At 40.2% G+C, this 24,485-nt stretch overlaps 1 protein-coding gene across 3 annotated transcripts; it reads right to left on the bottom strand.

Annotated features, from left to right (window-relative positions):
- Positions 1–5: 5 nt before the first annotated feature.
- On the bottom strand, positions 6–7,490 carry Gtpbp8 (GTP-binding protein 8 (putative)). 3 transcript variants are annotated; one of them, NM_001159329.1, is made up of 6 exons: positions 7,327–7,490; positions 6,522–6,620; positions 4,865–4,995; positions 3,631–3,730; positions 1,156–1,274; positions 6–495 (listed from the first exon to the last, which is right to left on the bottom strand). In NM_001159329.1, exons 1-6 carry the CDS (start codon positions 7,462–7,464, stop codon positions 426–428), a joined length of 657 nt encoding a protein of 218 aa, NP_001152801.1. In that variant the 5' UTR covers positions 7,465–7,490; the 3' UTR covers positions 6–425. The 3 variants fall into 3 exon arrangements, with proteins under 3 accessions (NP_001152801.1, NP_079608.1, NP_001343321.1); NM_025332.3 differs by having other exon boundaries at positions 7,126–7,490; NM_001356392.1 differs by lacking the exon at positions 6,522–6,620 and having other exon boundaries at positions 7,126–7,490.
- Between the last annotated feature and the right edge of the window lie 16,995 nt (positions 7,491–24,485).

Consider the following 24,485-nt stretch of genomic DNA (forward strand, 5'->3'; position numbering starts at 1 on the left):
AGTTATTAGTATACAATCATTTCCTTTCTATTCACATATACACGCTTTACAGAGGGCACTCCCCTCCTTTACCTAGTTCACGTTTACAGAATTGAAGACAGTAGACATTTATAAGAGAAAAACCTGACTTATCCAACCTCTTTATAGAAGCAGGGTCTCACTTCATGCACTTGTATATGCTCTGGACTTGTCAGTTAAAATAGAAAAGCCAGCTAGCATCTGTCCTAATGACCAATATGATTTAATTCATTATTTGTAACCCTTACCCCCAGCGCATTTGTTCTTGCTTCAGGGTAATGCAGGTCTTAATGCCGAATCTCCTTCAAGTTGAGATGCACAATATTTAAAACAATATTGGCATTCTTCTAGGTGTTTAACTCCAGTTGTCAGGAAGAACTCTGACACATCATCTACTCTGGGAGCATTTACTTAAGACTTCCTGTTATATCTGCGATAAAGCATTTCAACAGATGGACTCCAGAATTGGTCACTGCACTGTGAAAAGAAAAGAAAACTTGATTTTCTTCTTTACCTCAGAGGTTGCAACAGACCTCAATTCAAGTAATACAAAGCGCAAAAGGTTTTTTTTCTTCAAATAAACTCTTTTAAGTTTTTCGAGACAAGGTTTCTCTGTGTAGCCCTGGCTGTCCTGGATCTCACTCTGTAGACCAGGCTGGCCTCGAACTCAGAAATCCGCCTGCCTCTGCCTCCTGAGTGCTGGGATTAAAGGCGTGTGCCACCACACACAGCTGTGTCGAGATCTAATTGTCCTGGCTTCATTTCGAATCCAAATGTATTTTAAGTTATGACTATTTTATACCATCTCTTCATAAGCTTGTTATGGAGAACAGGAGATACAAGTATGCAATGCTTCTTTCCGGTGTGTATAATGAATAAACACTTCATAACTTGAAAAAAAAAAAAAGTACAGTTTTTATCTCTGCCATGGGCTAGGGTTGAGCTGGGTTGAAGCAGAAAGAGAGGGACGTGCCTATAAGGGAGAACCAGCTTGAAAACAGAGAACAGACTAAAGCACTAGCAGATTACTGGAAACTCACGGCAGCACAGGTGTCCACGTGGCACCTCCTCCCGGAGCGCTCATCCCACAGCGAAGCCTTTTAGCACTCAATGTTATTAGAGCAATCGGATTCTCACCTTATAGGAAACAGCTGAGGAAAACAGCCTTGTGTCTGCGTGTTAACAAACTTCTGAATCTGGAGCACTTGTTTTAAAAGATACCCCTTGGAAGATTTGTCGATTTTTGTTAATATCATCTATAGGAAAATCATTTACGTATTAGAAATAAAATTTAACAGTATAGACTTACACATTTTAACTACAATCTTTCAGTTAGGTTGAGTTGGTTCATGTAAAAATTTCAATTTCTACCTACTCTTTCATCTATAAAATAAAAACAAGCCATAAATAATTTGCTTTGATGAAAAGAGGCAATCTATGTCACATACAGAGTGTGCATTGTGTGCCCACTACTTAACAATGCATTAACTACATTTGACCATATCTTGGACTTTATCTAAAGATCAGTGAGACCCACGGAGCAACATTTATTACTGACATCAGCTGTTTCATGTGATTATAATGCATCTTATAGTCTACGACATTTAAATTAATATATCTTGGCTGAGTCACATAAAGCTGCCAATATGAAACAATTTTGGAACCAAAAAGTTCAATTTTACATGTAATACCCTAAAGGGAAAATTAGAAATTGGGTTATTTTCTGGGCACATCTGCTATAGTTGTATTTTCTGTAAATCCAGAATGTTATTTATCCAACTACAAAGTAGGAGCAGAAGGTCAAAACATGAGTAATGACAAATTAAGGAAAGAGTGAAATTTCAATCTGTCAGGTTTTCCTGGGGAATATCAAACACACACACACACACTGATTTGAGGGTGGTAGTGGTGCCCCGTACCATGCCGAGTAATTATTATATCGCTCAACTCTAACTCCACTAGGCTAAAATATAAAGTTATCCTTTGGACTATTTTCCCCCCATCTTGGGTACTTTTCCAAAGAAGAAAATAATATTCCCTTCAGGTTAACTTCAGCTAACCTGAAGGGAATATGTGATTTCACAAAACGATGTGTATGATACTAAGCCGGGAATACAATTACTCCACATCCAGCTTGATAATGTTCAGTCATTTTTATACCAATCTCTTGCTGCATTACAACAGCGTCCCTAATACTTCACAGGACTCCTGCAAATCCCAAGAATTTCATAATTTCGAGACATTGACAAATGTGGCTGACTTTGTTCATGTGAAACTTCTCTGCTTCAGTTTAGTGGTTTCTGACATTTTTTTTGAAAAATAAATTATAGTAATTGGGTTCCTCACTTCTCACAGAAAGGAACTTTAAGTCTTAGTTTATCTGGAAGTATTACAAAGCAAAATTAATGTGGATACTAACCTACCAATCTGAATTTTAGTGTGGCGTTATTTTATGCTAGTAGGGGAAAAAAAAAACAAACCTGAGATATTCCTGAAATAAAATTTTAAAGATAGTTTTTAAATTTTATTTTTATTTCATGTGCATTGGTATTTTGCCTGCATGAATGTCTGTGTGAGAGTGTCGGATTGCCTGGAACCGGAGGTATAAGCTGTCATATGGGGCTGGAATTGATCCAGGGTTCCCCAGGAAAACAGCTACTGCACTTAGTTACTAAGCCATCACTCCAGCCCAGATTTTTTTTTCCTAAGAATATTAAAATTCTACTTGTGTGTACTGTGCTTGAATCTTCTACATTCTTTGAACATTTTTGTTTTGCAAAAGTTCTGCTGTAGAAATGTTGGTTGCATGGGCTGCTGTTCAGAGTTAACAGAGCAAATGTTTGTGTTGCTATGAAAACATCATGGATGTAAGGACATTTAAGAACACTAAATGAACAGCTAAAAAACTGTGACTGTCACTTTAGAAGCTCGGGGTGGAGGGATGGCTCAGGCGTGTTAAGAGCACACACTCCTTCAGAGGCCCTGAGTAGTTCAGTTTCCATCACCCAGTGGGTGGCTCACAACCTCCTGTAACTCTAGCTTCAGAGAAACCTGCTCCCTCTCCTGGCCTTCACAGGTTTCCCACACATGTGGCATATGCAGATGCACATGTACATACACACACTCCATACATTTAAAAGCTTAAAACTGAAAGGAAGCAAATATGAAAATGTCACAGAACTTATATGTGTGTGATGTATGCTTGTGTGTATAAGTGCGCTTGTGTGTACACGTACATGTGTCAGCCTGTGGAGGCCAGAGGAGGACGTGTGTCTATTCTATCACTTGGCTTTTTCCTTTGAGCCTGGGCCCCTCACTGAACCTGGAGCTAAGTTGGTAGCCAGCAAGCCGAGTGGTCTTCTTGTCTCCAGCATCTATAACACTGGGGTGACAGGCATATACACAGTCACACAGCTCTTTATGTGGGTGCTATGGATTAGAACTTATGGCCTCATGCTGTGTAGCAAGCATTCTTACCCATGGGCCCATCGCCCCAGCCACTCTGTTACCTTCTGAGGAAATACCTGCTTATTACTAACAAGCATATTTGCATATTCAAATGCATATTAAACTGATTTCTAACTCCCACCATGAGTCTAAGGAAGCACTTACCACATAAGGCAATGCAAATTCTTCACACATTTCTATGGCAATATTGTCTAATTTTGTAATTCCAACAACACTATCCACTAATAAAAATGTCCTCTTCAAACTGTAAGAATAGAAAGAAAGTTAATGGCAATGCAGGATATAGTCATTCATCTGTCTCTCTCATACTAGGAACTTCATCCTGTAGTCTAGTAGGACTCAATGCAGTTGCTGTACTCCAATAACTAAATTTGTCAAATACCAGTTTATTTCAATAAGAACATATTAAACCGAGACTTGACACAAGTATAAATGAGACCTCCTCCTGTAAGACCTTACAATATCTAATGGAAAAAGGAGACAATATCAAATTATTATATTTTTTTAAAGATTTGTTTATTTTGTTTATATGAGTACACTGTAGCTGTCTTCAGACATACCAGAAGAGGGCATCAGATCCCATTACACATATTTGTGAGCCACCATATGGTTGCTGGTAATTGAACTCAAGACCTCTAGAAGAGCAGTCAGCACTCTTATCTGCTGAGCCATCTTTCTGGCCCAAATTATTATAATTTTTAATATTAGTTTAATTTTGCATCATTTATATGTAAAGCTGTAAATAAAATGTTTATATAGACACACATATTTTTATATATTACATATATAGTTTTTCAAATTAGTGATGCTGAGTTCAAATCCAGAGCTTTTTAACAAGTTAGGCAAGTACTCTATTACTGAGCTATATCCCTAGTCCTTTTTTTATGATTACTTTTTTACACTTCAGAAGCCTAACATTATTTTCCTCTAGGTTGTGTGTTTTTGAAACATGTTATTGCTTGATTATGTATGGAGACCAAAGAATATATATAACATTTTTCAGAGTCTGTGATGATTGAATGGACAGAGTTTACTGAATTTTATTTAAATCAATTAGCTAACAATTTTCATTTTCCAAATTAGCCAGCTAAGAGCTTGTTTTTTTTTTAAAAAAAAAAATGGATGAACTAGCTGTGGAATACTATTTATAGTTTCAGCTTGATAAAATAAATGAAGTTAAGACTCCGTTGAGCTAGGCAGAAGCTAAAAAGGCAGTGTATACCCTGGTTCTCAATATTCTAGAGTTATACAAGGATGAAGCGCACCTACAAGTAAGGCGTTTAGTATCTGCAGTGTCTGTCATGTTAGAATCACCTTGACCTTTTAAGGTGCTTTGGGGTCAAATGTCTAACAATGGTAAGAAAAAGAATGTCCTTACTTATTTCGTTCCTTTAGGTAAGTCTCTACCATGTCAACGAAGTCTTCGGGTGCTCTATAGCCATACCCTGGCATGTCCACCAATGTAAAATGTTTTCCAACTTTGAAAAAATTCATTTTCTTTGTGTGCCCCTGATAGAGTAAATGGAAAAAAAAAGCTGGCTTAAAATATATCCTTTATTTCATGCCTAGAAATGTTCATGAACCTAAGTATTCAATCAACAAATACTTATTAAAAGTTGAAGTATATATTCTGAACTACTGTAAATACAAGGGGGAAAAAAGGTGGAGAGAAGTAGCCACCAATGATTAAATCATAATTAAATCTTTTCAATTTTTCAAAAAATATGCTTAGCTTAAAAACTTTACATTTCATATTAGAAATACACAGACAAAATATTTTAGGATCTTTCCTATTTTGCTGTCTGTGAAAACCACCCAGATTAAGGCTGTGTTTGCCATCAGCCAATTCTCTGATGAGCAATGTATACAGAGGAATAACTTAAAAGTGCTGATCAAACATTTATTCTATCACAAAGATTCTTATAACACCCAGATCCGAAGTCTGACATTCATCCTCTGCAGACTAGTGTTTCTGTAAACCAAGATGTTTTTGCATGTGCAGTTTAGTGTCCTCATAAATAATTTTTAAAGAATGTACAACCCCACAATTACAACAGTGAAGTTAAAATTGATGCAAAGATAACACAATGTGGCTACTTGCGCTTTTGCATTCATGAAACACGTAGGAATCAGAAAAGGAAAGACAAACTAGAGTCAATTGTTTGGTATAAAATATCAAAGGAGAGGGCTTTTCGTAAGCGATGATTAAGTTCTTGGTTAGCGTCTTTGTCTGTTAGAAAGTGTTTTTAGAGTTGTGTATTTGAGAATGAAAAGAATACACCTTCTCTATCATTCTCTTATACAAGAGTGGGATTCGTTCTGTCTAGAATTCACCGTTTAGCTGGCTTCTGTGGTGAGGAGGAAGAGTGGTGAAGGATGGAATCCCTGTGATGAAACCAGAGACGCTACTCCATGAAGTGGGAAGGAGAAAGCTAGCTTCATGAAAGGGCTTAAACTTTCGCGGGTGAAACAGTGAGGGTCACAGCTGGTGGAAGTGTTTTGTCAGATGGACACTAAGGTAAGTGGGGCCAGCGGTGAGATTTCGGAAAAGGTTCTTTTAGGTACCAGTTGGCTGCATCAATGAAAAGGAAGGAGAAGAAGGAGAGGATAGCAGAAGGGCAGAAGATCAGAGCTATCTGTGAAGAAAGGCACAGAGTGGCCTTGGGTAAAAGAATACACACATCTGGAATATACACAAGAATATAGAGGACAAAGCAACTTAAACCCTTTTTTCCCTACAACCAATGTAGAACTAGACATTCATTATTATAGAAGAAAACAGCAATAAAATACTTAACTTTGTCAACTAAGGAAAAATTTAGAACAACAATGCTTTCCTTTAGATATTGGCAAGACTACTAAAATCAATTCAGCTATACTTTTGTTTTTCTCAGAGAATATACAGACATTAATGATGTCTTACCTTATTACATATTTTTTAAAAAAATTCTTCTCTAGGAACTTAGCAATTATGATCTCTTGCATCTGCCAATACTTAGGTCTCATTTTATAAATTCAAGAGATACCCAGCATACCGGTTTTTTTGAGATCCTGACTTCTACATCAGGGGCCAGGGAAAATAAGGCCTTTATCAAAGAGGATTTTCCAACATTGCTTCGGCCTATGAAACACACCTAGTATGAGAGAGAGGTAGGGAGAATGGAGTACTTAGTATTCTCAGGGCTGAACAGTGGCTTATTTATTACATGTTGTACTTTCGGGGTTGGAGACGTGGCTCAATGGTTAGGTGCGCTTGCTGCCAGAGGATTGTAGTTCAAGTCCCAGCCAGCACGTATGGCTGCTCCCAACTGCCTGAAACTCCCGTTCCAGCGAGCACTGATGTCTTTTTCTGGGTTCTGAAGGCAACAGGCATGTGGTACACAGACATACATGCAGGCAAACCCACATAAACTAAAATGAAAATATAAAAGCACGGGCGGCTCTTCCGGAACACCGGAGTTGGATTCCCAGCACCCACACTGCGGCTCACTGCGGTCCTCCACGGGCACCGCACACGAGTGGCGCATCCACACGGAGTGTTTTCTTTTGCTGTTACGAGCTCTCTCGCTGGGTGACAGGAAATGAGCACAGGCCGACTCAGGCTCTCGCACCTACAGTAGACCCGGCGGTCAACCTCACCTCCGGCTGCTGCAAACTCGGGGCGTGGTCGAGGCGGACGGCGGAGCTGAGGTACTCGATGCGGTTCCGGGCGGTGGCCTCAAAGATGCTCTCCGCCCGCCCGATGTCCTCCAGGCTCGGGTCGAAGAGTCTCTGTTCGATAAGGCCAGGCCCCGAGTCCGCGGCGAGGTGCTGCCCCAGTTCCCGCAGCGGGTACACTACCTTCGTTAGCTGTTTCTGTGGCAGCCTTAGCACTTCTGCGAAGGCAGGGGACGTGCTGTAAACCCGGGTCCAAGGCCCCAGTGCTGGCGCTTTCTCAAGGAGCCTTCCCATTCTATGACTCAACCTAGCCGCTGCCATTTTCCTCTCCCAGAATCCTCGCGACTGGATTTTATTAGTAGGGTCTGGACAGCGCCAGACAGAAAGCTCGCTGCCGCAGCGCCTGCTGGGAATTGTAGTTTTCTAGGGTCTCCTCACCTGCTCAAGCTTCTCACCACCTCCGGGCAGAAAGGGGGAAACCCCACTGACTTTCTTTAACACCTTGGCTTTACCAACTATGTATCAGATTGGCGTGTTCTGGTCTTCAGCGGTTTCCAGATGCGAAAAACTTACCTTGTCCTGTGATCTTTGAGTCTCAAGGGAAGGAACCATAGGGACAAACTAGTGGATTCCAAGCCCGCTTTGCCTTCTGTTTCCGGTCGTTTTATCGTCGATTGACATTTATCATAAGTTCACGTCACCGAGAAAAACACGTTTGCAAAATTAAATAAGCTGGTGAGAAATGTGGTTGGAATTGCAACTCGTTTTCAGAGAAGGGACGGTATCTCTCTGACAGGCAGAGCGTTGGAGCAGCAGTTGAGAACTGACAAAGATCCATAAACCAGAAACAGAACTGGGAACAACTGGAGTCCTTTGAAGCCCCCAAATACACACCCCCTTCCTCCAATACAGTCATACCTTCTAATCCTACAAGGCCCCACTTTCCAACCCTTTCCAAACAGTTCCCTAAACTCGGGAGCAACTATTCAAATGGCTCATGGGAGCCATTCTCATTTAAACCACCACAAGCATTTAATCATTCCGTGCCCTGTCACTCCATTATTTTCTTTTTAAAGCATCTGCATATAGCAGGCACATAAACTTTAGAGTCAACATATGCTGTGTTTTCCATGGACACTTGTAATCAAACTCTTCCCTAGTCTCTACTGTAGGCAGAAGATCAAAGAGCCAGAGCCAGGTTGACTCCATGACAGGCTGTAAACTGGCAGTTTGGGAGTCTAGGCCTATTTCTGTTTCCCAGAAATGAGGACCCAGATTCAGGAGCCCATGGCCATCCAACCACAGCTGCAGACAGCCAATCCAAGGGTGCCTTACCACCTTGGAAAGTCCCCAGAGCCCTAACAAATCACAAAGGACTCATATCCCTGGAGATAGAGCCAACTAATCAAGAAAAAACAAAAGATAAAAGACACCCACTGCCACCCTAACAGGCTTTAAACTGACCCTGCAGAGCACACACTGGTGTCTCCATTCTTAAATGGAGCGACCTTTGCATGCCGAATTCTGCTGAAAGACGCTCTTTGCTGTTGCATATTATTTGAGTCTGGGGTCTCATTCTCTGGGGGTTCTCAGACCCTAACATTAGCATCGTGTTCCCAGTCCTCCTTGTCTCTCACCTAGATTATTGGCATAGCTTCCAAAATCTAGCTGTGTATCATTGCTTGTTTCTCCTTCAGGTATATTCCCAATGTAATGGCAAACATGATCCTGTTAAAATGCAAGTGAAAATCCCCAACATCTTCTAGTCTCAAATGTAACGTAGCCCACTGATGTAAGAAGCAAATATGCCCCTGTGTTGCTGCATATGCCTGTCTGGAATGCTTCACTTCCAGATATTATTACACGCCTTGTTTCTTTCCTAGTTGGGCTGTTTGTGATCATCCTTCAGAAGAAGTGGCTTTGATTTTGAGAACTGAAGCAGTTCATCACAGAGTTAACACATAAAAAAATTTAGTATGATGTAGACAGGTATTACACACTTTGTATATAATCCTTATAGGCACTTGTTTGTTTGTTTGAGTTGGTTTGCTTTTGAGACAGAGTCTATTACATAGGTCAGACTGGCCTCAAATTCGTGATCATTCTGTCTGAGCCTTCAGAGTGATGTACTACCACACCCAGATTTAGAGCTAAGATTTTTCACTAAAATTCAAGTGACTGAAGTGCTGTGACTATATTCTGCCAGGCTTAGCTGATAAGAACAGGAAGAAGGTTGGTAGATCAGTGAAGAGATTTTGCCATTCTTACAGATCATCACAGTTATTTTTCCATTGTTGTCTGTCTCTGAAACGAATGACTGATTCCAAATGACCCTGAACGATGTAAATCCAGTAGGTATCAAGTTTAGGGATTCCATCTGATCCAAGAAGAAGGTAAGCATTGTAAGGCCGAGGCAGGTAGACAGAATCATGGATATCAGAGAGTCAGCAAGTTCAGAACTCACAGAGATCAAGTGTTTTTGGTTTTTGTTAAGTATAGAATAGAGTTTATTCAGGGCATGGGAAATGGGGAGGGGAGTTGAGAGGGTAGTAGGGACCGAGAAAGGCAGAGAGAGAGAGAGAGAGAGAGAGAGAGAGAGAGAGAGAGAGACAGAGAGAGAGACAGAGAGAGAGACAGAGAGAGAGACAGAGAGACACACAGAGAGACACACAGAGACAGACAGAGACAGACAAAGACAGACAGAGACAGAGAGACAGAGATGGAGAGAGTCAGAGAGTCAGAGAGTCAGAGAGACAGAGAGAGAAAGTAAAAAAGTAGTGGCTGGCCATGAGTATGTGGAGAGAGGGGAGAAGGGTGAGAGGACAGAGCGGGAGTAAGAAGGCAAGAACAAGAGAGCACAGAGAGCAGCTCTTATCTAGTTTAGACACACCATACTTTGAATGGCTAGGTAGAAGTGAGATTAGAGACATTGGGAAAACTAGCTTTTGGATATTGGGAAAGGTAATAGACTAGTTAGTATTCACTGTTTGATTTTACATAAGATCCTTTCTTGCCTTCACTTTCCCCTTCTTTACAACAATAATTACAATGTACTTGTGACAACACTAAGCATAGCACTGGAGTCTGGAATGGAAGTATTTGGGAGGCAGAGTGAGGAGGACCAGAGCTTAAAGGCATTTTTAGCTACCTACAAAATTTGAGGCCAGCCTGGACTATATAGAGCCGGTCTGAAAAAAATTATTGAATATTTTCTAGAAAAGGAGTTGATTTGAGTACCAAGTATCACTTATGAAAAAGGCCTGATCATATCAAAATGAAGATGGCTTGCATTGGGAAGGTAATAGTAGGGTTGAAGAGGGTATTATATGGGGAGTGACATGGAAAAACTTCCATACATAAATTGCCTGAATTGTAATAGCAACTGTCAGGATAAATTATTTAAGTTTAAATTTTATTTTTATCTTTGTGTGTGCGTGTGCATGTGCGTGTGTGTGTGTGTGTGTGTGTGTGTGTGTGTGTGTGTGCCTTGTATGTATCGATTTCAGCAGAGATCAGAAGAGAGTGTTGGGTCTCTTGGAACTGGAGTTACAGGAAGTTGTGAATGTCCCAACGTGGGTGCTAGAAGCCGAATCCAGGTCCTTTGGATGATCAGCAAATGTCTTTAACCACTGGGCTATCTCTCCAGGGCAATTAACAGTTTTCTTTAATTATATTTAAAAAAAACTTTGTGCCACTTTCCTATTAAACAATTATATAAGCTATTATTCACATTGACCCAGGTTTGTGACTCCAATGCATGCAACATGTTACATCACTTTCTACCTAACTTATTCTATGGGTACAGGTTATTGTATGTGAGAGTCACTATATTATTATCTCAAAGAAATAACAGACATATTTCTCATGACCATTTTGTGTAGTTTATCAAATCATTGAATTTTATTTATATCTATCTATATTTATCTATTAATTTAATATATCTTAGTAATGTTTCTTTTGACAATGTCTCCAAAGAACTGTGTGTGTCGTTTTTGTTGTTCTTTTTTTCTCTCTACGAAGTCTTTTTGAGCTTCCTTTAAGATTGTATCTGCCATGCTGACAAATTTCTCTAAAGAGATTTGGAGATTAAATATCAAATACTAGGTGTGTAGGAGGTGAGTTCTTAGAATGATTTGGGTTCTGGAAAAAAAATAAAAATTTGTTTCCATCAAGATTTTTTTCAATCAATAGAGGGCAAGTTGCTTTAGATAATATTCTCCCATTATTAATTCTTGTATATTCATTCTAATCATTAGTTTGGAACTCTTAGCCATATATAGTCTTTGCTTTTGTATCAGTAAAAGGTGTGTGTGTGTGTGTGTGTGTGTGTGTGTGTGTGCACTGTAGTGGTTGAAAAAAATCAGGAGTTTTCCTATTCTAAGTAATGACTTCATTATCATTCTAAACTGTATTACTTATTAGGCAGAAGTTTTTTTTTTTTTTTTTGGAGGGCAATACTTGGCAGTCGACTTTTGTAGAGCTTTGAATGAGCATGGCCCCCACAGGCTGAGATATTTGATTATTTGGTCCCCAGTTGGTGGAACTCTTTGGGAGGGATTAGGAGGTACGGCATTGTTAGAGGTATGCCACAGTGGGTGGGCTATGACCTTTCAAAAGCCAATGCAATTCCCTGTTAGCTCTTTCTGGGTCATGGTATTGCTCCAGAGTCAAATCTGTCTGTCTGCTGCCATGCTCTCTGCCATGATGATTATAGACTCCAACTTCTGAAACTGTAAGTCTGCAGTAAATATTTTCTTCTATAAGCTGCATTGGCAATGGTGTCTTAGCACAGTCAACAGAAAGGTAAGTAACAGAATCTCTAAACCACATCTCATTGCTTTAATGATATGAACAGCACACTCTTTGACACACTGAAGAAACAGAGCAATGTACCAACAGGCAGATATGCATGTTCCATATCTACTGATATAATGGGAAGATTCACAAAAATCAGTCTATAGTTGTCTCTGTGGCTAGGATACGTCATAGCCAAAGGATGCAAATTGAAGGAACAGATGCAGCTAAAGTCTTGAGAAAGTCGGCGGGAGCCTCTCAGCCTTCTCTCCCAGAGAACAGGCTGCATTCACGTCTGTCTGCAATGAGTTGTAACATGTGAATGCTGCTCACAGGGAGAGCTCACAGCAGCCCAGAACTCTAGAGTCTATATCAATGGCTGGCCATGTAACTACCTTGTACTTGTGCAACGTATCACACTTTCTGAAGTTGCAGATCCTCACAAGGTAGTCAGGCACTCAGTATTACTATTGCTGTTGTCTTGTTTTTGAGACCGGGCATCACTATGTAGCCCCGGTTATCCTGGAATTCATAATATAGACTATGTTGGCCTCAAACAGAGATCTACCTGTCTCTGCCTCCCAATGTTAGGATTTAAGGCATACACCACCATACCCTACTCAGTGTTGCTATAGTTTTTATCTTAATGGCTCCCAAAAGGCCAAGGTGGTAAAGGCTTGGCCAGTCTCTAGAGGTCATGCTATTGCTATTAACAGGTACTGAAAACTTTAAGAGGCAGGGCCTTGTAGGAAGTTTCTCAGAGGTTCTCATCCTGTGTGTCACAATCCCTTTGGGATTCAAATGACCCTGTCACAGGTTTATATCATAATTCTTAACAGTCTAGCAATCAGAAGCAGTTCTGGGCCAGTCTTACAGTAAGCTGGCCTCTGGCCTCTGCCACACTTGGCTGACTCAGTTGGTCTTCTGGCATCCCTGTGGCCAGATCTAGGGACCTGGCAACAATGGGACCAACAGACACCTCCATGGTCAGTCTCAAGGGACTGGTGACAACAGGACATGCCATCACTAGCTGACCAGAGGCGTCAAACACATTACTATTGTCCCCTGTCCCATGTTCTCCTGTGCATGTGCCACGGCCTTGATTCTCCCCCTCCCTTTTAACCCTTCCCTCACCCAGAGGCAGCCTCTGTACCCCTTTAACCCATCCCTCTTAATAAACGTCTCACAGGAGACCTGTCACATGGTGATTTTGTTGGATGTCGCCACTTAGTTCCATCACTCTTCTTTCTACACTCAGACAGACCTAAAAGAAAAACATAGAAGAGTGAAAAGAGGGAATTGTTTCATTTGTATTTATTGCAATACATATTTACATATTATATGCTTGTATTATAGGTTCTACTTTAAATACATATAACTTCTTTGGAAATGTTTGAGAAAAAAAATGGGACAGACTTGTCCTATCATTTTAATAAAATGTGCACAATCCAGAATTCTACCTGTCTAGAAATTCTAACTAAAGTCACTGTCTCAGACTAGGAAGTGACACAGTGGCAGTAATTGCTTAGCAATTCAGATGGCCCTGGGTTCTGTTCTCCCCCCACGCTATTCTCCACTCCACACACTGCAGCTCCTGTACAGTAGATCCTTGGCTCATGAAATGAGGCTGATGTCTTGAGCTGGAATCAGAAGCTACTAGGCTATGGAGCATTTCTGTTTCTTTCGACTTTCTTATCCTCTTCGGTGAGCTGGACCATCAGCTCCTAAAGGGAGAGAGGAAGGGAGGCAGAGAGAGATGAAGTGAGTGAGTGAGGGGGGAATATGCTTACTCTCTAGCAGGCATAATGCATATGGTAGGGACCCCAGGGAATTTCCTGATAACAGGATAGCATTTGCAACCACAACGGTATGGGTTTCTTCATTCACTCTACCAACTCTTATACTAACCACTTCCAGAAACATTCTTACATGCACACCAGTAACTAATATTTTTACTGTCATCTGGGCATCCCCAGCCCAGTCAAACTGTCATGCAAAATCAGCCAACACATATACAAAAATCAGAGACAAGCTTAGGAAAAACCAGTAGTCATGGTAACCGAAGTATACAGAACCCACACTTCGTAGCATAATCATGATGGAGAGGGTCATGAATCACATGCTTTGGGATTCTTCCAAACATAGAAGAGCCATCAAGACAACACCCAGACATTTAATAGCAACAGCTTTGATATTTTTCCTAACACACTTAGCCTTATAACATATTTGCTTAAAAAATGAAAGTTATACATGATAAGGAGGGTGAGACATATTTAAAGATTTTGAAATTTATTTGTTTATGGTGTGTGTTTGGCATGTGCATGTGTATGTGCATGTATGTATGTACCTTGGCTCACATGTGGAGGTTTGAGGACACCTTTCAGGAATCAATTCTTCCACCAGAAGGGTTAAGGGGGTTGAATTTGGTTTGTAAGCATTAGCTAACGACAAGCACTTTCAATCTTGAGACATCTTGCAGTCCAAAACAAATTTTATGTAACAAATTATTATTCTTTAACTTTAAAACACTTAGATATGTTATATGTGAGCATCCATCTACAGTCTCACCAGAGTCTTAGGGATATAAAGCCTGGGCCAGGTAAGGACAGAGATAATGAAAAGAATAGTAGAAGCATAGACATATTAGTATGTAAATGCTATCACATACTAATTAGTGAGAGCTAATTACAGTGACTCTTGGAAAAAGTTAACAGGTCACAGAAATAAGTTAGGTTCTGGGGTACTAGACTGGTTACCACAGAATGAGCTGTGATAAAGAAAGCTCAGCTTTTAAAAACTGACCTCTCTTGCCACCTTTCGGGCCACAAGAACGACTCTCTTGTATGCTACTGGCTCTGAGGCTCTCCACATAAGCTAATCCCGTCGCCGTGCTTTGATGCTTGAGAACTGTAAGCTAAATCCATATTTCTTCTTCCTAAAGTATTTACCAAGGCATTCTATGCCCAGGATGGAGGTACTTGTATTAAGAAAGTGACAATCTATAGAACCATAGAGGTTAGGTATAGAGAAAGGGACTAGGCGGGGATTGACAGATCTCCCTAGGAAATGAAAATAGAATAGATAGTTATGGATGGATGGGGGGGGGGCAGAAACAGGAGGACTGAATGAGGAGGAGGGGGGTGGAAGAGAAGGATGAGGAGGGAGATAGTGGGAGAGACAGCATAGAAACCGAATACAGTAGAAGCTTCCTAAAATATATACATGTATGAAAATGAACCAAATGAAATTGCCAAATAACAGGGGATACAGCCCCAGATGGACAACTTTTGTCACCAAATGAAGTTTCAGTATCAAGATCGAGTTACATTTAATTAAATTGTTGGCTAAAGGGGCCCCAAGGGAACTCCAAACAAACAAAGCTGTTGCCAAGACTATAGTCTGCTCTCCACAAACTGTCATCAAGGGCCCATGGCTGAAGACAACACCCACACAACTCATTGAACGTGGAGGAGTTGAGCTCGTGCCTACATAAAGCCTACCTCAGTACGTGCTAGCATCTTTGGTACAGGAAGGGACGCTGCATTCTACCAAAAGAGAAACATGCACACCAATCCAGCCACAAAATCTTTGATCTACAATCTATCCCGCTTGCAAGATATTCTGGTGCAAAGCTGTGGGAACAACCGACCAAAATCAGATTTGACATGAAGCCCACTCCATGAGATCGAGCACATATTTGACACTGCTTGAATGACCAAGAACCCAAGACTAGATAGCCCAGGGTCCAAGGATAAAACCAAATACCAAGTTTCTAAGAAAACCCAACCAAAACCAAAACTCAAAACAAAACGTAGCGATAAAATGACTCCTATACATTCTGCTATGCTCATAGATCAGCACCGTGCTCAGCTATCATAAAGAAATACAAAGATCCACAGCCAGACAGTATGTAGAGAGTGCTAGATCTTGGAACACTTGCTTGTAGATGGGATGGCTCCAGCAGGACTCAGGGCACCCTGCAAAGGAGGTGGTAGAAAGAATGTAAGAGCCAGGCATGATGGAGAACACCAAGAAAATAAGGCTCTCTAAATTTAGATCAACATGATTGATGCACATATGAATTCAAAGACACCAAGAAGCAGGCACAGGGACTATATGGGGCCCTAGACGTGAAAAGAGAATGGACACCCAGCCCTACTCCTAATCCAGAAGTTGTCTCCAATTGATATCCCCTTGCAAATGAAAATTTAGTTTTCTCCAGGGGATTCTGAATGGGGAAGCAAACTACCCTTCAGGATAGGGCAGGCTACATGCCCAGCAGTAGATGGCCAATGGCCAACGAACTGAATGGCATTTTTTGGAGGTTCTTTGTCTCATAATGTCATCTCAAGGCTCTCCTTTTCTTTCTTTCTTTTGAAAAAAAATTATTGTGGAAAGACTTTGAAACGTTGGACTAGGAGAGCCACTGAGTGTTAAAGGCTCTGTGGGATGTTCTGTAGGAGCTTGGAAGATAAGAACGTTGAGAGCAGTGCAGAAGATGAAGGCCTGGTTTGTAAAGTTTCAGAGGGAAGATGAAAGAGTCTTTTGGGGGCCATAGCTATTTTGATGTAAGGTTCTGTTGTTCTTGTTTGCTGGGGCTGAACAATGAGCTATGATTAACAAGATGTCAGAACTATTAAAATGAAACTTTTAGATTATTGGAACAATTGATGTTGGGCAGCTGGAGCTAAGAAATCATGGTGATTAAGAAAAAACGAGTATCACTTAGGTGAAATCTTCTAGGAATTATTTTCTAAGAGCACAGAGAAGCGGTATTCCAGAGACAGTCAAGCTTGTACCTCGTGTTGGCAGTTGGACTTGGCACTGGTTTTGAGGACATGAAGGATATGGGGATCAGCTGAGGCTTGACACTCTGAGAGGCCAGGAGAGACCATGGGTGAAGGTGCAGACTCAGTGGCAGTTGAAGGCCCAGGACTCAAATTGTCATGCAGAGAAGTTGAGTCTTTTAGGGGCATTGCTATTTTGATTCAAGATTCTGTGGTTCTTGTTTGCTGGAGCCGAAAACAGCTGTGATTAACAAGATACCAGAATTACTAAAGTGAAACTTTTAGATTACTGGAACAGTTGATGCTGGCTAGCTAGAACTAAGAAATTATGGTGATTAAGAAAAGACCAGCATCACTTAGGTGAAATCTTCTAGGAAGTATTTTCTAAGAGCACAGAGAAGCTATACCAAGAGATCGTATAAAGAGATCCCATGAGAAGCTATTTGTGAAGGTGCAGCCTGGTTGGAGCAGAGGACCCCAGCATTTTGGAGATGCCAGTACGATCAGATGACCACCAAGAACAAACAGCAACAGCAGTGGAGTGGAGGCAGCTAGAGCTTAGAAGACAGGCTGTGTGCTACAGAGGGCAGAGCTGGAGAAATGACCGAAGTCCTTTGGAGGAGTTCAGAAGACTCTGAATGGATTCCAAAAATTGGGTAGTTAGAGTTTGATTTTACTTTGACTTAATTGTGACAGTGCTTTGATTTTTCCCTCTTGAAGTAAGAAAGTATTTTACTGGAACCGACAGTTAAGAGACTTTGAATTGTAAAAGACTTTGGATTTTAAAGGAGTTTGAGTATTTTAAAAGGCATGAAATTTTAATGTGTTTGAATTTGTAAAGACTGTGGGACTTTAAAAGTTATTTAGAACCTTGGGATGAATAAAAAAGTAAGGGTTGTAACTTTGTTGTGCTTTTGTGTGTGTGTGTGTGTGTGTGTCTGTCAAATTGACAAGGGTCCAGTTGTACTGGCTGGTTGTGTGTGTCAACTTGACACAACTAGAGTCATCACAGAGAAAGGAGCGTCTCTTGAGGAAATGCCTCCATGAGATTCAGCTGTACAGCATTTTCTCAATTCCTGACCAGTGAGGAAAGGCCCGTTTGGTGGTGCCATCCCTGGGATGGTTGTCCTGGGTTCTATAAGAAGTCAGGCTGAGCAAGCCTGGGAAAGGAAGCCAGTAAGCAGCACTCCTCCCTGGCCTCTGCATCAGCTCCTGCCTCTGGGTTCTAGCCCTGCTTGGGCTCCTGTTCTGACTTCCTCCAATGACAGATTATAAAGTATAAGCTAAATAAGCCCTTTCCTCCCTACCTTGATTTTTGGTCATGGTGTCTCGTCACAGCAATAGAAGCCCTAACTAAGACAAGGCCCTTTGTGTACACATGTGTTTCCATGTTTTTTAGTGTTTTTATGGGATTCCTGAACATATGAATGACTTGGTCTCCGTTCTATCTGTTTCTTGTGCCTTCTCTTTGGCTCTTTTATTTGCTTACTTTGTCCTATTCCGATATGCTAGATTTGGTTTTGTCTTATTATATTATACTTTATTATTGTCCTTTAGAAGCCTGCTTGTGTTCTAATGAGAGATAGAAATGGGGTGGATCTGGATGAGACGGGAGGTGGGGAGTAACTGGGAGGAGTATATATAGAGAAACCATAATTATAATATATTATGTGAGGAAAATGTATTCTCAATAAAAGGGGAAGAAAAACAAAAAGGAAAGTGACTTCTCTGCCTCAACACGGCCTGAACAAGAGATGGGGAAAGGCTAGGACTCCTCAACCATAGACAGAAAACTTCAGGCCACTAAGGAATGCTGGGAGTGGGAGAAATAGTCTTCTCCAGGAAAGAGCACTCCAATTGGTTATCCAATACCAAATGGTCAGCCCTGAAAATATACATACAAGTAACATTATATGGACTGAGAAGGTTCTATTATGTATTTAGGAATATGTGTGTGTGTACATATATGCATGTATTATGTATATAAAATATTTATTATGTGTTTAACATATGCAACAATGAAGAGCAAGAGGGTATGGACTTGAAAAAGTGAGGGAATATATAGGAGGGGTTGGAGCACCAGTTCTCAATCTGTGGGTCATGACCCTTTCACAAAGGTCCCCTAAGACCATTGACAACCATGGATATTTACATTACAATTCATAACGGTAGCAAAATTGCAGTTATGAAGTAGCAAGAAAAAAATAATTCATGGTTGGCAGTCACCCCAGCTTGAGGAACTGCATTAAAGGGTTGCAACATTAGGAAGATTGAGAACCACTTGGTTAGAGGACAGAAGGGAAGGGGGAAATGACGTAATTATACTCGCAAAAAATAAACGCAACGTATAATAAAAGAGTGACTTCTATTTGAAGACGAGGCACGGCTGCTTGTGGGCCCTCTGCCATTGCTTCTGGTGTTCTGAATTTGCACCGTCAAGGTTTCTAGGCCAACCATGGTTCTACCTCATTCCAGGTCCATTTTCACCAAAGTTGCTATCTCACAATCTGGAGATCAGTTTCAGCTGCTCTGTTTACTGTCAGGGTAAAATCATTACAAGCAGGGAATTATTTCTTGTGGGTTTGCTTTTATTATGTTCAGCCAAGTAAAATACATTAACACTAAGTTTGAAAAAGATCTTATCTACCTCCTTTTCTTGATAGGGAACATTTAAAACTCTAAACATTTTCAACAGTGCCACGGTCCTTACTTCTTCTTTTTCCCAACGCCGAGATAATCATAATAGTATTTTTAATTAAAACTCCCCTAGATACACTTTTGAATCATGTTAAATCAGCCCAAAATTATTATCAATACTGTCTATTAAATTAAAAGTGAACTGAAGCACTCAATGAAGATCATTAGTAGAAAAAGTCACAGAAACGAAACTTAGATGTTAATGTAACAAACTATTTTAAGGAAAAACATCTACATGTAGAACTTTGGGCTTGTAAAATTCTAATATTTCATGTATAGTTTGTTAATATTAATACCCGCTACAAATGATCAAACTAGGTGAGTACTGGTAACAGAGCACACTGAAGAAGCTTGTGCTGAAACAGTTCAGCTGTGAAATGCAAGGGATTCTTGAAGGTGTGCTGTCTACTCTTTTTGTTTTATCTATCTATCTATCTATCTATCTATCTATCTATCTATCTATCTATCTATCTACCTACCTACCTTACCTATCTATTTATTTATTTTTGTTTTATTTATGAAGTCTACAAGTTAAGTGGCACAGACTTTGTCTTTCAAAAACCATGCATTTGAATGTAGAGCTTTATCTTCATTTTCCTAATATAGCTCAAGGGAGATTGGATGAAATGGTCAAGTTCAGGGAATGTGCTAAAGAAGAAAAGGAGGTGACTTGCTGATGCATAAGGATGAGGGAACGTATGGAATCAAGGAAAGGGACTTCTGCGCGATGACGGTGATAGATCAGCCCTTCCAACTGAAGACAAGTAGAAAAGTTGGACATCATAATAGTAATAAAATATGCTGGCAGGTAAGAGAGCTGGTCAGGTAATGATGAATTCTCTGGGTAAGGTCCAAAAGAAAAAAAAGGAAGGGAGAGAGAGAGAGAGAGAGAGAGAGAGAGAGAGAGAGAGAGACAGGCATGCTTGACATGGTAACTTTTACCTGGTGATGTTTGCTTAGTGAACTACAAGAGCTAATTGAAAATCTAACCATGTTGCCTTCAGCCCCTTGAATTGGGGAGAATAGGGTGAGGTAGGGCTGAGTGGACAACAGAACCTCACCTCTCCTAGGCTTGATCTTGCTTTGAGTCACAGGATGCCACCCTCTACTCTTAGCCATATCCCAGGATGAAGATTCCTGGAAGAAGTACATGAAAATAATTTCCAGAGGAAGATAAAAATCACACAGGGACGCAAATTACCTCTAAATTTTCTACAAGAATGTCTACAAAACCAAAATAGTACAGTGCCAGCCACTTGAGACAAGACTTCACTGAAAGAATCATAAAGACATTTATCTATCTATCTATCTATCTATCTATCTATCTATCTATCTATCTATCTATCTATAGTTCTGGCTATCTTGAAACCTGCTCAGTAGACCAGGCTGGCCTAGAACTCAGAGATCCACCTGCTTCCTCCTACAGAGTGTTAAGGTTAAAGGCATGTGCCGCCATCGCTTGGCATGACAAGATTTTTTTTTTTTTTTTTTTTTTTTTTTTTTTTTTTTTTTTAAGAATCCAATAGACATCCTAGGCCAGAAAAAACCTTAAGTGACAGAACTGAAGATTGAACTAAGGAGGGTTGATGTGAGCAATGTTAGGAAAGTTTTAACAACTACTTCAAAAAAGGGGGGAGCTCATGATTTTCTCAAATTCTACATTTACTGCACTGGATTCTAACCATTTAAAACGATCACTTAGTCACTAAAAACATTATATTACAAAATACAGCATGCTTAGCTATGTATAGCTTGAAGGCAACATTCTTAACCTACTGGGAGACTAAAACCACCACAGTTCCCTAGAACATCTATCATTCCCTTGAGAAATCTTGAGCCAATGAAATTCAAATGAATTGTGGGAAATACCAGTTTTTGTGTCTGTAGCGGTTTTCATGTTTTATATTATTTCATTAGAAGGCCACATGGAATTTATTTATTTATTAATTGAATACTATCTGAGACATTTAAGATAATCGCCCTTGGTGTATTCTGTTTCAACTCTTCTGCCTTAGTAATTTTTGGCGGTCAGATGATCATTGTCTGTTTGACTTCAGAGTGTTTTGCTATGTTGTTACTTTTTAGCAGAGATATGTGACAGCAATTTTCATCTTTTTTTTTCCCATTTGACTTCTGTTTTTTTCTGAACTTCCCAATTGCCACCCACGAGTAGAAACTGCTTTAATTAGGAAATAATGCAGAATAATACTTCGAGATTATATTTTCTTTCTTTTAAAAATTATTTTTTTATTGACTTTACATCCCAATGTCAGTACCCCCAGTACCTCCCCTCCCTCCCAGATAGGCAACAGAGTCAGGAAAAGCCCCCACTCGTTATTGGGGAACCCACATGAAGATCAAGCTGCACATCTGCTACTTTTGGGGGGTGGTCCTAGGTCCATCCCATGCTTACTCTTTGATTGGTGGTTTGGCCTCTTGGAGCCCCAAAGGGCCTAGGTTAGTTGGCATGGTTGTCCTTCCTGTGGAGTCCCTGTTCTCTTTAGGTCCCTCAATCCTTTCCCCAACTCTTCCATATCACTCCCCTAGCTCCATCTAATGTCTGGCTGTGGGTCTCTGGATTTGTTTCCATGTTTCCATTGGCTACTGGTTGGAGCTTTTCAGAGGACAGCTATACTAACATAACACAATATCATTAGTAGTGTCAGGGATTTGTTCTTGCCCATGCAAGTTGGGCCAGTCACTGGTTAGTCATTCCTTCTGTCTCTGCTCTATCATTCGCTGTGTCTCTGCACATTCAATATTGTATTTTCAACAAGATTTCTCATTTTTTTGGCTCCTGGGAGCACAAATATAGTTGGTAGCACTGAAAGCAAGGTTCCTGAGTCCAGAATTGGATCTGATTATTTTCCAGTATTTATCAACATGGCCGACACTGCAAGGGACCATGTTATCCCTTGCAGTAAATGGCTTTGCTATTTCAGGTTTGATGGCATTGCCCACAGTTCAGGTATTTTTTGCGAACTGTCTCACCCACATCTTCCTGGAGCCATCTCTTGTGATTGGGTGTGCAGCTTTAAACCTGGTCATTTGAGGCCAATAGAAGATATTCTAAAGGATGACTTATGCCCTAGCATTCTGTATGAGATTACCCGAGTCTTATGAAGTGATTCGAGTCCATTCGTTCCACTGTTTTCCTTTATCCCTTCATTATTACAAATGATGGCTTACAGTTTCCTTTGCTCAGTACTCAACAATGGCAATCTTCAGCTTTTCTTGAAACAAGGCAAAGGGTCTCTATTGTATCAGTTTCTTTATACTGTTTGTCTAAATCTGCCCAGCAATTCAGAAGAGTTATTATTACTCTTTTAAACGACACATCTAATGGCCATGACAACCACACTAGCCATTAAGTAATCATTTGTAATTTTTTGTTGTTGTCTTTAAGATAAGTGACAAGGCCTCTCTATATAGTCCTGGCTGTCCTGAGCTTGCTATGTGGATCAGGCTGGCCTCAGACTCATAGAGATCAACTTGCCTCTGCCTCCCAAATTCTAGGGGGTTAAAAGCATACACCACTATGCCTGGCCCCTTAATTTAAAATAAATTCATAGAAGATATTAGTTAAGTGTGCAAGTGCTTAGTATGTTAGCATACATTGTCCTCAAAAATCACAAAGTGAAACCTTTAACTGAACTTATCAAATACAAGTTTGAAAGCATTTATATTGATTTCACAAAATTGTCTGCAGTGGGCAGCAGAGAGCAATATTAATAAATGTAAACTAGGCACATGGCTCATTTACTAAAGAACCATACACAAAACAGCAACAAAGACATCACAACTCAACGAAATGGTAAGTGTGTGAAATTGAAAGAGAAACATAATTGGCAGATGACAACTCAGTGGAAGATGTATTGTAGACAAGACAGAGAATCAGAAAGGGGAAAGAAAAGGACAGTCTAACTGGCTAAGGTCTAACTACAAATTAGTTTCTTAGATCTCATTCCTGCTTCTGTCATGTGTTACGTGTGTCTTTGGAAATTTCACCTAGGTTTTTGTTGTTGTTGTTGGTTTTTTTTTGTTTGTTTGTTTTTTTTTTGTCTAAGAAAGGGAAAATGTAAAATGGGAATACTAAAGATATTATTCTACACAAGGCTGTGGAGAGAATGAAATAGGGTAATACTTAGGAGGGCTCGACTTTGGATGTTAAGCGTAAGGGCTTAGCAAGTGTTATTTACTGTGACCATGATCAGTAAGATCTAGAACTGATTCTTAGCAACAAATAAAGCATCACTAAAGTTTCTCTATGTATGCAAAGGGTGCTACCACACTAACTAGGGCACATGCTACTTGTTGGATATTACTCATACTTTGTTTTGATACATTCATGTCTATTTTGTGCATAATTTGTAAAATTATAACAAAATGGTTAGCTCTTATATAATAGACATGTAAATGTATAATATATAAATGTATGCATACATGCATACCCATAGTATATGTAAATGATGACATAGTGTCAGTAGAAGTAAAATTTGTCAAGATAAATACCAGCGTAATGATAGGATGTGAAGGTAGACACATATATAGTGCATCAGCTGCATCCTTCTTCTCAGGGCTGGGCAGACACTTGACACTGAAGTGCATCCTGGGCCCTTCCAGATTGAGGAGTACTCCTGAGCAGAAGTTGTTCACTTGAATAGCATTGAAGATAGATACGTAATTTTTTGAGTAAACCAAAGGTACACGTTTGTGGTTGTCACAGTTTAAAGGGGCTTTAGCTAACTTGCTAAGCCTTTAGCTTTTGGCAACCACACTATTGGCCTTGATCTACACTATTCCATTCTGTTTCATGTTTTCAAATCTACACCACCCCATTCTGGATTTTATTTTCTTTTGCCCACAAATTCCTCTATTCTTAATAGATAACAGTGAGAGAAAGATGGAGGGTTTGTGTTTCTGCTTGAGCAATTTCTCTCTCTTGATCTCTCTTCATTCTTCTGTCCTGGTTTCTGGGATCGGGTACCAAAAAGTAGACACAGGGAGAAACTAGGACCTTGAGATTTTTCAGAGAGAAGCGTTTACAAGATGCACACGTGCCTC

Source organism: Mus musculus, chromosome 16 (genome assembly GCF_000001635.26).
Source record: "Mus musculus strain C57BL/6J chromosome 16, GRCm38.p6 C57BL/6J".
In the NCBI taxonomy this organism is placed as follows: domain Eukaryota; kingdom Metazoa; phylum Chordata; class Mammalia; order Rodentia; family Muridae; genus Mus; species Mus musculus.

Excerpts from the sequence above, each read along its gene's own strand:
- Gtpbp8 (NM_025332.3), bottom strand. The coding sequence starts at position 7,464 with ATGGCAGCGGCTAGGTTGAGTCATAGAATGGGAAGGCTCCTTGAGAAA. Across the intron at positions 6,621-7,125 it reads CGAGTTTGCAGCAGCCGGAG|GTGTGTTTCATAGGCCGAAG; the intron begins GTGAGGTTGACC and ends CTCTCATACTAG. Across the intron at positions 1,275-3,630 it reads AATTTGCATTGCCTTATGTG|ATGATATTAACAAAAATCGA; the intron begins GTAAGTGCTTCC and ends ATTTTCCTATAG.